This window comes from Nyctibius grandis, chromosome 4, assembly GCF_013368605.1.
Source record: "Nyctibius grandis isolate bNycGra1 chromosome 4, bNycGra1.pri, whole genome shotgun sequence".
NCBI classification, from domain to species: Eukaryota; Metazoa; Chordata; class Aves; order Nyctibiiformes; family Nyctibiidae; genus Nyctibius; species Nyctibius grandis.
This window is the reverse complement of record NC_090661.1, coordinates 74,080,349-74,095,806: the sequence shown is the minus strand read 5'-3', so window position 1 is coordinate 74,095,806 and position 15,458 is coordinate 74,080,349. Positions and strand designations below refer to the sequence as shown.

Genomic DNA, 15,458 nt, shown 5'->3' with positions numbered 1-15,458 from the left:
AGCCAGAAGGCATTTTCTGTTTTGTTGGATATATAGAATAGCATTTGTTCCATCTAATAAGTGAGTGCTTATATTAAATATGTATTTTTTTAAAAAAGATATGAACAGAGTATTCTCATTCTATCCATCTAGTCTAAATGATATAATGTCTAGATGTGCATTTGTTTAATGTTTATAGGTTTATTACTGAAAAAGCAAGGGTTTTTTACTGGAAAAGCAGTGGGTTTTTGAGAACTGTTACATTCCCACTGTTTGAACATGTTCATATATCTAGAGGAATATAAACTATTACTTTATATAAATTTAATATCTTGCAGTGTATGAACTTGAATTTTTGCCTCTAATGGTCATCTTACAAAGCTCACTCAGAGAATAATCATCACAATCACTTAAATACAGCTTTGTGAAGTGCATCTCTGTGTGTAAACATCTCAATGTGTTTGGTAGGAAAGAGTAGAAGTTTCACTACTTTTTTTTATTCATCTGCAATACTTAAGACATCCCTATCTTGCTACTGACATAAACTAGAGCATAAAATAAAGCAAGAGGTACGTATAAATATGTGGATGTTTTTCTTCATCAGTTAACGTTTAATTTAGACCTGCCAGTCATTTAGATTGGTTCTCTTTTACTCTGGTAATTAAGTTATAGAGATTTAAATAGAAAACAAGTCATGATTACTACAGAAGATTATGTTTCTTAGGAATATTGTGCTAGTACCTGGCAAAAAAAAAGTTTCTGGTGAATTATATAGTTATATGCTATTGCTGGTTTGGAATAATTTGGGAGACTTATTCTGGTGTTTGAGCCCCAAAAGAGCCTAATTGCAGGTAAAAGTGGGAGGAGAAATTACATGATTCTCTTGAACTACAGAATATCTAATAATTAAAAATTAGTTTATTTTCTCCTATTTTCTCTCCGCTTTCTGTATCTGTAAATAAAATGTTTCCTACAGTCATGCTGCTGTAATAGTTACTACAGATAAATATAGTAATTTTTAAAATCAAGGTTATTGGAATTGCTGGTATTGTACACCTTTGGGCAATTAGCAGGTGATTTGCAGTAATTTCTGGTATAGAAGCTTCGGTCTGACAGCTGTTGACCCACTGATGAAATAAAAACAGTGGCTTGACAAAGTATCCTTTGAGGACGTATTCCTCTAAATGTCACTGTTTAGCTTTCCCCATATGCATTATGATGATCTGGTTTTAAAGCCAAACTTTCTACCTGGTAAACAGTAAACAGTTCCCTGGTTACATTTGCCATCAGCCTTGCTTATTATGAGAGATGTAAAAACCTCCCTGCTGCAGTAACTAGGACTTCTGAAGTACTGGGTGGTTTTAAAACTTCGGCATGTGATAGGCGCAAAATGAAGGAGGAGGTTAACTAGTACGTTTGCTGTTTCAGGGTAACTTTGTGTGCTGTATTAAATTACTAGCTGAGAGTGCAATATGAGATGTAACATTTTGTTGATACTTGTGGAGTCGTTTCAGAGACAACTCAAAATTCTAAGTTACTTATGCACATACTTAAAACGATGCATAGCTTACACAAAGGCAACAAAAGTCCTACTGTTACAGAAAGAGCTGTTAATGATGAGTGTTTGGCTTTTAAGATCATTTCTTGGATGTGTAATAAACCACCAATAAAGCTGTTTGACTGGGATAGAATGGGTTTGTTATTTGCTAGTCAGCTGAGCTGACTGGAGAAAGTGATTGTACTCACATTTACAGATGAAGAGAAACAAGGTATTAAAGGCTGGAAGGACTAGATGTATGATGCTACTGCCTTAACCCAGTCTGATCAAATTTTACTAATATGCAGGTGTGCTCACGCCTTGAGGTACCTGTGTGTTTTTGGTGGTTCTGTTAGAGGCGGTGGAGACTGGCATTGAGGAGTTAATAGCTAGCTCAGTTTCCTCAGTTTTGTACTTGGGACTGTTGGGAACAAGCACGAGGAAAAGAGCAGGCGGGTTGGGTAAGTGTGAAATTGGAGATGAGACTAGGAGCCACTCCGTAACAACCTCAGTGCAGCAAGTACAGAAAAGTTGAAATTGAGAAAATAGATGTGAAGAAGGATTGTTCTTGTCATGATGCGTATCTCAAGTGATGCCTCAGTTTGTCCAAATGAGGCTGGTGCAATAAGAGAGGAGAAAGTTTTGTTCCCTTAATAGGTCACAGATGACTAGATGGGACTGTGTTGCTTGCTCAGAGTCCTACAAATATTAGGCTAATTTTAGCACATTCTAAAATATTCTAGAACAATTTGTAGAATAGTTTTTCAGTGTATGTAACTACATCATCAAAATTAATATTTTCATTAAGAGTGAATTTTAGTTATCTGTTTGGAATTATTATTACTTGGTGAAATATCTGATGCATGTTAGAAGAACTTTTTTAACTAAAAGCAGCATTGTAGTTGGTATGAGTGTCGTAAGGATCATGTTTCTTTCAAAGACCTAGTAGAGGATGGCTGTAGCTCTTGGTTACTGACAGAGTAACTTCTTGGCAAGGGACTGAAAAAGTAAAGTGGTTTCAACTGCTAAACACTGCTTCAGAACTGATGAATGAACAGGAGAACTCAGGGAGTGTGCTTTAGATGAAGTGATCTTAAGTGAAGGACTTAAATATGCACTCCATTAATATCTTTGCTTTTTGCGTATTAAAAATCTCTGGATTTTAAGAGAATCTATGTGAAAGTATGTATTATAGGGTCGTAATGATTTTTGTGATGTGCTAGTAGCAGAGTGTAGATAAATTAAAAAAAAAAAACAAAAAACAAACAAAACCAAACAATTTTTTTCAGAATAGTTGATGTTTCTTTGGAGACAGATACCTTGGTAATTTTTTCCATTATTTTTTTGTCAGTGTTACTCGTGTGTATGAGCTGTATGTATTTTTATATATCTCTGGCCTCTTTAGTCTGTTTTCCAGGCTTGATGTGTTCATCATCTTTTCTGCTTGAGAGTACAGACTGTAGCTGAGATGATAATGATTCAAGCTAAGGCAATGTAAAATTAAATTTAATCTTTTCTCATCTCAAAACAGATTCCTGAATTATTTGACTGTTGGGTTGTAATGTGCATACACACATGTATTCTAGTTCTAGAATATTCATCTATTCATATTCTATGTTCTAGAACATGTATTCTAGTTCTTCCCTGGGAAAATGAGATTTAATTTGGTCCTGGTATGAAATGCGGCTCTTTAAAATCCCAGATTTAGGATGGAAAAACCCTTCCCTTTCCAGATAAGTGTGCTGAAACTTCTTCGTAACAATTCAGTAAAGGATCGTTTAGTAAGCAGATGGGCATATTTTAAATGTACTTATTTTAAATATTGCTTAGACTTTATTAGTTCAAGTAAATATGCACTCAGATATGGAACAGTAGTGGTGAGGCTGCAAAAGAGTGTATTTTAGCAAGAAAGTCCAAAAATTTTTTGAGTTTAATTTGCTGGTTTTCATGCCCAAGTATTATGGTAGTCTTCAGTTGCACAATAACATCAAACATATGGAGGAAAAGGAGCATACTGTACACTGTCGAACTCACTCTTTGATTATAGAAAGATTAATTTTGGTGGGGCCTCTTAGATTATCACAAGCATGAGATTGAAACAGGACTAACAAGATTTCTTGTGTAACTTACTGATACTGAAAAAGACTAAACGAGATTCCATCACTGAGATGGCTAGGACTGAATTTATGTGAACTGAGTATGTGAACTTCTGTGACAGGCATCCAGCTGGACTCCCAGAAAGCTTAGATGCAGTTTGTGAGATATGACTTGTCCTGTCTTCCTGAGGAATTTCAGCTTGGATTAAACCAATTTCCTGCAAAACTTGACTTGGTAGTCATTTCTTTTACTAGAATTTTCTGCTTGTACCTTAAAGTTCTTTTATAAACCATATGTGCAACGATGGCATTTAGATGGTGCTGTTTTAATTTGAAAACAAATGAACAGAAGTCCCTGGCACAGTACTGATTCTCACTTTCCTCATCAGGAAGGTTGAAGCCTATTGATCAGTGCTATTAAACTTCTGTGCCACTTGGGTAAATGGTAGCAGATGAAGTTTAATGCAGTCAGGACTAGTGCTAAAGGATGCTAAAGCCTTCATTTCACTGGTGAGTTTAGAAAGCATTTGCTGCCTCATGAGTTTGAACCTTGGGGGCTGCATTCTGCCAGCGGAGCCTCTTATTACTGTAGCGTTCTGCGCCTGTGTCTTCTAAGTGTGTTCTCTTCTAGCATTTTTTTCCTACTCATCCCTGTCCCGGTTGCTTCTGTTTCTCCAGTTTATCTCATCATGTGCTACTCTCCTATGCATTAAGGTCTTCTGCATTCCAGTCAGACTTCTTATCTTGCTTCTCCTGGCCCAGGCAGCCAGTACAGTGAGTGTTGATAGTAACGGTAGACACCTTGGTTCCTGTGTTTGGTTATGCTGTCTCACAGAAGTTTCTAAGAAATTTCTGCTCATCTTGTTTCCAGGAAATAACACACTTGTATTTCTAGGTATCTTTGTGTGTGTATGAGGCGCAGCAACAGAGTATGGCAGATGCAGATGCAATCTTCATGAAACCCTGGTATGAAATCCACTGAGCTTTTGTTGGTACTCAGGGAAACCAAAGGCACTGGTTTCCCTACCAGTTCAGAGGACAACAAGTGGAAGACTTAGTACTGTCTTCCCTGGCATTACTATTGTGTGGATGATGGTTGGCTGGAAACAAATCTTAGGAAAACTGATTCTTACAGTGGAATTTCTATTTGACAGCATAAGGTGCAGGTGTGGCTATGGGTTGGAGAAGTGCAAAACTAACTTTTGGCAGTAGCTCTTCTTCAGATCTGTAGAAGTTCAGTGTAAAAACATGCATTTCAGAAGTGATTTAATTTAAAATTGTGATGAGAATTGCATTTTCTGTATTTCTTCTGGAAGTCCAAATATTTTCATTTGAAGCAGCAAAATAAAATTACAGTTGCTGAGGTTGTGTGCTGTTCTGTTCAGGGTACGTTGATTAAAACTTATGACACAGCTTGTAACAGGGACTGTAGCATTTTTAGTACAGATATATTAGTGGATTACTTTCACTGGTTTTAGTAGCTGTACAGTTACTGCAATAGGGAGTGAATTAGAGGATAATGTTCAGCAAATTTACTTAACTTCATCGGTAGGTTCTGTGGCCCGTGCTGGTTTTCATTTCAACTGTGATGATGCCTCACTGCTATCTAGTTCTTAGACCAGGAATATCTGAAGGAACAGCTCTAACCTGCTCATGCATCCCCTTTCCTGACTACAGTAGGCTACTATAATGCATCTTGCAGTATTAAAAATGAATATATACGTACTTAGCTAATTCATTGATTCATACATGTTTTGTGTTCCAAGTGATATTACCTGTTCTTTTCAAGTTGTATGCAAAAGCAAGAAGTACTTAAAGTAGCGCATCTGAAGCAAATCGAACACTATCTATATCTCAAAACTTCCATCTGAAACACTAGTGTAGTTTTAATAGCTTGATGTAAACAAGGATTGGGGGGGTATATTTACATAAAAATAAAATACAACACTTAGAACCTATGTACAGGAATGAATTTTTTTTCTTATATCATTAGAAAATGCTTTATAATTGCTCTTTATCTCTAGTCATTCACTGTAAGTCACTTGTGTGAAACACTGAATGGTGATCGACTTCACTGAAAATTTCGCTGCAGGCTTCTCCTTTTTTGTGTAGGTTCTATAGATAAATAAGTGGTTGTATTTAGGGTTTACTCTTGTTTTTTTCATGATGCACATGTGTTTGAAGTGATGCTTATTTCAAGTTAGTGTATATTTTTGCTAGAAATGGTGAGAAGATTTTATTATAGCAAAAATTTTTAAACTGGGAGGCTTAAAAAGTATGTCAGCATAAACCAGGAGGATAAGGACTTCTTTAATGGTTTTTGTCATTGAACGCTGAATATTTGCTGTTATATTGTGACTTTTCAAAGTTGCCTGCTAAGGTGATAATTTTCTTTAATAATCCTTTCTAGTAATAAATTAATCTTTTCTTGTAGATAAAATACAGAATTTGAATGAAGATAATGAGAAGAATAGCCATTTCGTCTATGAGAATGCTGAAGACAGTAACAAAACCAATGCTGAACCTACAGACACTTCTGGATACAACGTTGAAGCTAAGGACTTGCCTGATTCTTGGGACTCCCACATCGGAAAAACAGCAGACTCTCCATCAGAAACATCTCAGATGAAGGGGCCATTAAGAACTCACTTGTATGAATGGGAGGATGAAACTGAAGACACCAGAACTGGAGAGTATGTATTAGATTTTGACAGTGAACATCTCTCAGAAACGAAGAACAAGGATGAGGAGTGTGATAAAGAAGATACTGAAAATCCAAAGGAAGCCATTAGTGAAGAACTTTTGCAAACTATTCCTAGGCCAAGCAACTGTAGGACATATTGTCGATCCAACAAAGCAAAACCGCAGGGGGCAGCAAGTTTTGACAAGCTTATGGATGGCGCTAGTCAGTCTTTATCCAAAACAAACAACGAGTCAAATAATGATGGTCTGAACCCAGCAAGAAAAGTGTCTTTAAGTAGTGGGACCAGTTTTAGAGGGACGGTTGGACGGACTAGAGACTACACTGTTCTACATCCATCTTGCTTGTCAGTTTGTAATGTTACTATACAGGATACCATGGAACGAATCGATGAATTTACCACAGCAGCCCCTACTGACTTGGGAGAAGCTGGACGCTTAAGAAAAAAAGCAGACATTGCTACTACAAAAACCACAACCAGGTTTCGACCAAGCAATACCAAATCCAAAAAGGATGTCAAATTAGAGTTTTTTGGGTTTGATGATCAAGATGAGGGAGGGGGAGATGAAGGTGCCTCTAGAAGTTCTGGGAGTTCCAATTACAAAATTAAGTACTTTGGGTTTGATGACTTGAGTGAAAGTGAGGATGAAGATGAAGAGTGGCAGGTAGCGGAAAGGAAAGCGAACAAAAAACGAAGTAGAACTGCACCATCTTCTTCGCTACAGTCAACCTCTGACGGCAGTGAAAACTGTTCCCAGGATAGCCAGCTCACTACTAATGCAGGTAAGAAGTAGTCTTCTGGAATAGATACTTAACATTTAAATTTAGCTCACCTTTATATTTTGTTCTTTTTGCACTATACCCAGGAGTTTGCTGAACAGTACTACTGATTTGGAAATCTAAAAGTTAAATCTGCTTGTTTCTGCTGTGGTCCTGTCTGGTGTTTCATAGCTGTCTTGAATTATGCTTTATACCCCTTGATCTCTTGCCAGAGGAGGAGTTTTTTCTTTCTGAACAGAAGATTGTTACCTTTTTGGTGTGTTGAGCATACAGTACCTATGCCTGGAAGGTAGATATCTTCCCACAGAAGCTCCACATCAACTCAGAATGAGAGCTGAGTGCAGAAATTGAAGTAGCTCTTAGAGATGTGAAGTGTCTTTTTCCTTTTTTTGGTTTTGAACGCCTTTGTAAACAATTTGGACCTTTCTCAAGTTCTGTCTTACCTGAGGATGCATGGCTCAAGGGCGAGGCTTTGGGGACCCATGGAGTACCAGTCAGATGACTGGCTTTGAATGTGCCTCTACATAGTGATGTTTTTCTCCTTTTGCTTTCAGTTTTCAAATTTCTCTATCTTCTGCATAGGTGGTACATGTGTGTGTGTGCATGTGTGTATGTATGTGTACACACACACACACGTATGAGTAAAACTGTTCAGACAGAATTTGCTGACCATGTTCTGGTGTTTGAATGCTTTTGAAAAATTAGATTTGCTTGGTGATCAGTTGAGTCCCACGTAATGACTTTGATCAAGGTTGAGGTCTGTTGGTGAAGAAGAAAAGGAATAACTTTGGTGAAAGGTTTCTTTTAGCTTTTTCTTTTTGAAAAAGTCTAATGTCAAAGAATCATGCATGTTGGAGTAAGTATTTCAAAACACTGCTACTGTTCTAGGGAACTTTTTGGTCCTCCATTTTGGAGCATGAAACATGAGAAGATTTTATCCATTCACTGAAGTTGTTACATTTTTAAGACTTTGGCAAGATGTATTTCATTGTGATGGGGAAGGGGAGGACTCAAGTCTAGCCTTGCAAATGTTGGAGAAGCTGTTTTTTCCTATAAATAGCTTCTGCTAATATAATCCAGAAATAAAATTTCATAGGAAAAGATGTTTATTCTTTGTTCGGATTATAGGGGTCTCTAAAAAACGGAATTGTCTGTAAGCCTGTTAATCAAAGGTAAATGTAGCTGCTAGGTTTTTTTGTAAATTCTAAAAGGGCTAAATTGATACTGATCTTATATGAGAAGACTGTATTTTCAAACAAAAAAAACCAACTTGATTTGTTTTCATAAAATTTAATTATGATGAGACACTTGCATTCCAGCCTCTTTGGAAAATGGGTTTAACTTACAGGGCCACTTATGAAATACTCCATCTGAGTCTCTTTCTCTGACGAGTCTTTGTTCAGCCATATATTCCAAGGAAAAAAAAAATCCTTTATACAGTTAATGCAGCTGAGATGCTGACCCATCAAATAATCCTTTCAGCTGCTGTTCTCTGGAGTCTCAAAATATCTACAGTTTGCATTCAGCACTACATTCGCCAAGGAGACCATTATACTCTGAGGTATCACAGATTATTTCTCTGAAATATTTTCCTAAGAGATTCCCACGGCACAGCTAGATGTAAATTTGTGTTTTGTTAGTTTCTTAAATACGCTTCTCAGGTAAGAGCTGCCTCACTGTGCCTCTGCTGAGAGGTGCTGCCCATTTATTTTGCATCTCTTTTGCTCATTTGGTTCCTCTTTTGTGCTACTGTGAGATTTGGCTTGCATTTTTTCTTCTGAAAATTGAAAAGGTGACTTGAAGTTGTTTCCCTAAGTTGCAGCACATTCCCTAGTTCAATCCTGTTGTACAGATTGTAAAGACAGGAAGTCTGATGTTGCCCTAAAATTGACTCCTTGATATATTTAATGCTGTCTTCTCTCATAACTTTGAAAATTTTGAGCATCATGATCACTCAGAACAGCAATATTAAGGTCCTTAAATAAAGTGATGCTGAGAATTTGTCAAGGACTTCTGGATCTAAGCCTGAAGTTGAGATAAAATACGTGACATTGCTGTGAGGTACCACCTTTGCATACTGAAAAAAAGTGACATCTGCATCCATGGAAAATGCTAGTTTTGAATCCAAGCCTCAGAAGAAGCTTTCAGAACATCTTGTGCAATAAAACCGTTTCCTGAAGTTACAAACAATACTGAGAGGTGCTAATGCTACCTGAGTTCTGTGTGTGCTATTGTATTTTGTACTAATCAATAAATTAAATCCAGTGTTCTCATTGCCAGATTGCCTCTCTGAATTCCAGGCCTGGAAATTGCTAAGACTGATTTTGGTGTTCTGTGTGTAAGGAATGTTATATGACATAGTTTTTAAAGAGATTTGATGCTTTCTGTTAGTCTTACAAAATTTTACCATAATACTGATCTGGTTACTTACCATAATCTAGGCCTATTTTTATAAAACATATTTTAGAATCTTAGTATAAAACATAATACAAAGATTTTCAAACTGAACTGGAAATGGACTCTTCCTTCCAGTCTAGTAGCTCATAGCTAGGGGAAAGTAAGTTTAATAATGCATATTAAAATGTTTCTGCAAATGAAATTTAAGGAAGCCCCAAAGACTAGATGGACAATATTGTTAGTGCAAGAAAAAATGCAAAGTAGACAATACTTTTTTAGTTAGACTGTCTTTCACTGAAGTCTCTTCTGTTCACTTGTACAATAGGCTTGCCTGCAGAAATAGTTAAAAACCATCAAAAAACCCAAACAAAAGCCAAACAAACAAAAACCTAAAAAATCCCAAGCCATGAGATGCTCTGGTTTTTAAATTCCTAGATGCTGTTCACAGACTTTTCTTTTTAATGAAGGTACTTCATAACTTTATAAGGCTGAGACTTTTGGTGAAGCTTTGAGTTCTAGTTAAAGTTGCCATTTTTTTTTTTTGCCATTGCAATCTAAAATTCTCTCATATGAAGTCGGTGTAGCAGCCCAGTGAAGCAAAAGCCCCCTTTCACTTGTGAGCCTTCCAGCTGTAGTCTGCCAGAATGCTAGGGGCTAAAAGTACTGATGAGACTTTTCTAGATCTGAAACAGTCCCTCTGTCATTTCGCTAGCCAGAGTACAGAATGACTCTAGTAAAGAGAAGCTTTTAATACCAGAGGAAAATGACTTAATTACTTGACTATATTAATCAATGGGGAGTTGCAGCGAAGAGAAGTCTGAACTAATGACAAAGAGGAGTAAGGCTTAACCAAAAATAACTTAAGCTTCAGTTTTGAAGAGCAAACCTGTATCTTTGCGATGGTGTTATAGCACAGTTATTTGCAGAAGTATCAGTTTATTTCTGTCTTTTTTTTCTAAAGGTCCTGCTATGGTTGACAGTAGTTTGGGTGGTCACTAAAATTTCTAAAATATTTAACTTTTGAACTTGTAATCCCAGAATGCTTTCTTTCCCACCTGTTCAACTGGGATACCTAGGACTATGTTAATTCTTGTTTTACTACATTTCATTTTGGCCAATGCCAATAAAACTATTACAGAAAGTGACAGGCATTAAAAAAAAAGAGAAAATGCTGACTAAAATTAAACTTGTTCATATCTCTATGTAGATTTACATAAACAGGATAGAGCAGTTGCCCGGAAACCTTCTGCTAAAGGAAGGTATGAAGATCTGTCTTTTCTAGCATGCTTAATTTTATTTTGTTCATCTTCTTCACTATGTATCTCATAAGCAGTATAGTAATGATGAACTACAGTATTCTTGATTTAAATTATAGTAGTATAGTCCTGTTATTGTAGTGTAAGTATCACAGCTTAGCCTTTTGCTTTGTAAATCAGTTCTGATATACAACTAAACCCTTGTGTCATGCACTCGTCTTCCTTTCGGTGATCAAGATGAGATTCCTATCATCTTTTTGGATAATAAAATAGCTTTTGTATATCAGCATCTAGCACTCAGTTCATTTCTGGTGAGCAAATTTGCCCTATTTTTTTTTTCTTCCTTTGCATCTTCCCAAAAACTGTATTACCTTAATTAGGTAAATATTTTTAGCCAGTTAAGAGTACATCAAAGCCCTCAAAGGCAGAGTCCTGTTTGGGCTTCAAAATCTGCAGAATTACCCTCAGGCACTAAAACAAAACTGGGTTGTTTTTCCTCAGGAAATTTACTGTGGTGTTCCCCTCTAGTTGGTCTTTGAACATCTTTCCAATTTTATCAGAGGCAGGCAAATTATCTCAAAGATTATAAATGCTTTGAAAATGGTTGGATAGAAGAGAGAAGCCCTTACGTGCTCCCATATTGAGAAAAAGGTCAATATGCTCATCTTTTCGGCGGGGGGGAGGGGAGAAGCGGAATCATCCATATGAGAGAGACAGTGCAATTTAAGAAACTTTTGAGCCTTATTTTAGGAATACTTAAATTCCCCAAACTAGATAAGTTTTGTGTCCTTGTGAGTGGTGTTAGAAGTTCGCTTGCCTGATTTGCTTTGGATTGCCTGCTTACCTAGGCGCATGGCTGGTCCTATTTACTGGATGTGCGTGCACTTGGGATTAGAGAAACTGACCCAGCCTGCTTGTGTTTTTGCAGTGCAGTTTTCAAATAGTGGCAGCTCCTCTGGAATGGATCGGTTTTCTAAACTGTTTATCAGATGAAACAGTGCTTCTCTGTGCCTGTCTTTATTTCCGCCTTGAAATTTACGGTAACTTTTGGTTTGTGCCAAGTAAAAGAACATACGCTTGTCTCCAAGGGATAATGCTTCAAATACAACACAACTTTAAAGAAAAAAAAATAGGACAAGAATTTAATTAGATCAGTGAATTGAAGATTTACAGCCCAAAACTGAATGCTAGAACTACTGGTAAGACAAGTATTGAATACATTGAAAGGCCATTTCAGCAGTTCCTTCTAGCTGACTCCTTTCTCAGCTGATGACAGTATTTTTTTAATACTGTTTATAGCAGAATAAGCAAATATAAACAGGCTGCCTTCATGAGAAGTGAAGTAGGATCAATTCTTCAGTCCTGTAATTGTAGTGGGAAGTACTCTTCTTCCAAATCTCCTAATCTTACACTTTTGAAAAACTCTATCTACTGTTTAATTCATCTGCTGCTCAGAGTTGTAGCTGTAAGTCATAAGTAAGCGCATATGAAAGGGAACTTGGATTCACAAGAGTATAGAATGGGAAATAATAACTTGAAGCTTACACAATGGGGAAGAGGTGCTATAATAATTGTGACCATGTACCTTGTAACATATCTTTTGTGTATTATGACAGTCAATAAACCTGAGCTCCATCCAGAACTTATGTTTGGCTTTAAAGCTGATTTTTCTGATGAAGATTGTTTGTTTATTATATAATCTCAGAAGCTATACATGTGGAAACATCAGATGCCAGAAATGCTCTAGCAGTTCAACAGCTTTCAATATGATTGTTTCATGTCTATATTTACCTTTTACAGATCTTCTGGAGTTTGCAGAGGATGCATCTGGTGTGCCTGAAGGCAATAAGAAATCTACAAATAAACAAGGTGATAAATCTAAGGAAAACACCAGGAAGATTTTTAGTGGGCCAAAGCGGGTGAGTAACAATACTGAGACCAAGACAAAGTTCTTATTTTAATTAACTCTTCAGTATTGATCTTTCTTCCTATATATGTAACAGGGCTTTTGTCCCAGTGTATATCTGCACTTGAGATAATTTGGCTTTTAAGATTATATCTGGAAGAGTAAAACCTCCAAGAGCAAAACTTTTGTATCAATTACTGTGAATTTCACTTTTCAGATGCAAGTCTGGGGTTGCGGAATGGTTAAAGTACAACCTAGATGCATTCCCTTCTAGGTGATTGTTAAAGCAAAGAACCATTAAATGCTTTTTTTTCCTTCTGCTTTCTTCAGTATCACAAGAAATATGTATCATATTATATGATTGAACCTTTCTGCAAGCTTCAGATTTGTCATTGGTATAGTCTTTATACGGACAAGTACATTTATAGAATGTGGAAGAGTGAAGTTTTCTTTTAGTTAAAAAAAAAGCAACCCCAGATCCCGCTCTCCGTATACCCCAGCTATGTAGTATTCAGTACGAATTTGCCCTTTCATAGTGTGAATGGAGCTTATTCATTTTGTTGGTGCTAGGTGTGGTTTATCTTACTGTTGTTATTATAGGTTACTCAGTATTTTGAGGCTTTTAAAATGTGCATACAGCAAAAATTGTGTTTAGCTATTAAGTGAAAGTCTGCAATAGTGGGATCCATGTAATCTCCATTAAATGAAGTTTTGGTGATGTGGTTGTCCAGGATACCCATTTCTAATCCTTAAGGCCTTTTCATACACTTTTTGCCTAACACATTCCTATTATCTATTAAAGAGAGTAGCTGTGTCACCATCGTTGCAATCCAGAACTGGTGTAACAGAGAAAGAGGGAACTGGAGAGGGAAATGCACTTGTATTTCTCCTTTCTCTTTGAGTTCCGTAAGTTTTGCAAGACCCAGCAGTTGTGCGTTAAAATATTAACGCAACAATCTTTTTATATGTGTTCAGCAGCCTAAGAATTTTAAAAAAAATTTTCCTTGTTATTTTTCCTAAACCATTCTAATAATTAAATCACACACTAAAATTTCTCAAAAAGGTAGCTAATTACTTGTGTTCATTGTATTACACAACAGTAGCACTTGAAGTAATTTTTTAAGGCTTTTTTTTTGGTCTTCCAGAACCAGAAGTTTTATTATCTTCCCAGCTGTGTTGATACATAATCATTTTCCATTTAAAAATGTGGATTTGTGGGTGGAGGAAGGAGGACAAATTTGTTTTATTTCTCAAAACATGCAAGGGAGTGTTTTCATCTGGGGGGACATGTGACCAGTAAGTACTGTCAGTTGTAATGCACTTTAGAAAAAAAGTATCGCTTCTTGTTGCTTCATGACTTTAGACAGAATGGGGAGCTCTTGGCTACTAACTCTTGCTTTCAGAGTTTGAAGTCAGGCAGTTGATAAGTCCTTGAAGAGGAGAGTCCTTTCATAACTGAAATAGTATTTCTTGAAATGAGAGTTCCTCAGCTTCTGCTGATTAAATAATAATTTTTTAAAAATCAACTTCCTGACAGTGAACATGTTACAGTAGACTGAGAAACAGAAGTACAGACAATGTAAAATTAACTGTACCATTTTTTAATGTGTTCTGGTAAATATGGAATTTTTTTAATGTTTAAATATTTATATGCTTCAAATACTATTCTATAATAGCATTTTATGTGTTTCTTGTTTAATTTTTATACTTGAAATACTTGAGGGTTTATATGAAAGCTGTTTTAATTTATTTCTTATGTATATATCATGAAACTATGTGGGGAAAAAACCTTACAGCAATATCATACTATGTGAAGGAAAATGGTTTCAACTCTAGAAAATTCTCAGTTGGGAATAAACTTAATTATTAAGGTGAGAATTGAGCAGGCTTTTTGACTTCTAGTGATATAATGGACCAAGAAGTAGAAATTGCTGTAATTGCGATTCAGATTTTAAACTTCAGTGTGCTCTATTCAGATGACTGTTAGATGGAGTTACTAAAAAAGCTTGTAAAGCTTGTTCTGATGGTAATTAGAGACGCCATAATTATCTTTCTAAATTATAGATATAGACTCTTAATCTCAGTTGAATCTTAAGGGAATTTTCATTCTGGGAATGAAAAAAAAATGAACTAAAAGTATTAACCTGACAATAACTGCATGATCTAAAAAACCAAACCAAAACAAAACAAAAAAACCAAACCAAAACAAAAAAAAACCCAACCCAAAACCAACTGGAATTTCTTGCACTGTCTCATCACCTTTTTTTCTTTTTTTTTTTTTTTATTTTATTAGAAACTAGCAGATATAGTATTAATTATATACTGCTAGGTGGTGATGTTAGAGGTATGGCACTTTGCGTCACACTGAACTGGAAAGTAAACAGCTCCGTTATTCAGGAAGCAACAAGTGGTATTGTTATACTTCAGTAGATCCAGAAAGCTGAAGTATTTTTTCCAGTTCATAGTCAGCAGGACTCTCACCTATGTTTGTGCTTTTGAAACCTGCCATTGTACTCTAATGTTAAAGTCCAGTTCTTGAAACTGAGCGTATGTGTAATAAAAGATTACAGACATTATTGACTTAGTGAACTGCTTTGAACATAAGGAGTCTCACTGAAATCGCTGACTATTCACACACATAAGGAGTATAAAAGTTGCAGTAGTGTGTACATTATGATAGGTATGTGAAGTCTCAACCAGAATTCTGCTTTTAAGTGAATTAAATCTCTTTATCCTGAGCCTGAGTTACAGAGGGAATATTATGTTCCATAGTAACATAATTATGTACTTACAGTACATAAATATT

The 15,458-nt window shown here is 36.1% G+C and overlaps 1 protein-coding gene across 3 annotated transcripts in view; it reads left to right on the top strand.

Annotated features, from left to right (window-relative positions):
- Positions 1–15,458, top strand: part of WAPL (WAPL cohesin release factor) — a 157,835-nt gene that overhangs the window by 102,376 nt on the left and 40,001 nt on the right. For all 3 annotated transcript variants that reach the window (XM_068398107.1, XM_068398106.1, XM_068398108.1), the window contains 2 exons: positions 6,047–7,096; positions 12,547–12,665. In XM_068398107.1, coding sequence (XP_068254208.1) covers positions 6,047–7,096; positions 12,547–12,665 — 1,169 coding nt within the window. The remainder of the gene's footprint in view (positions 1–6,046; positions 7,097–12,546; positions 12,666–15,458) is intronic.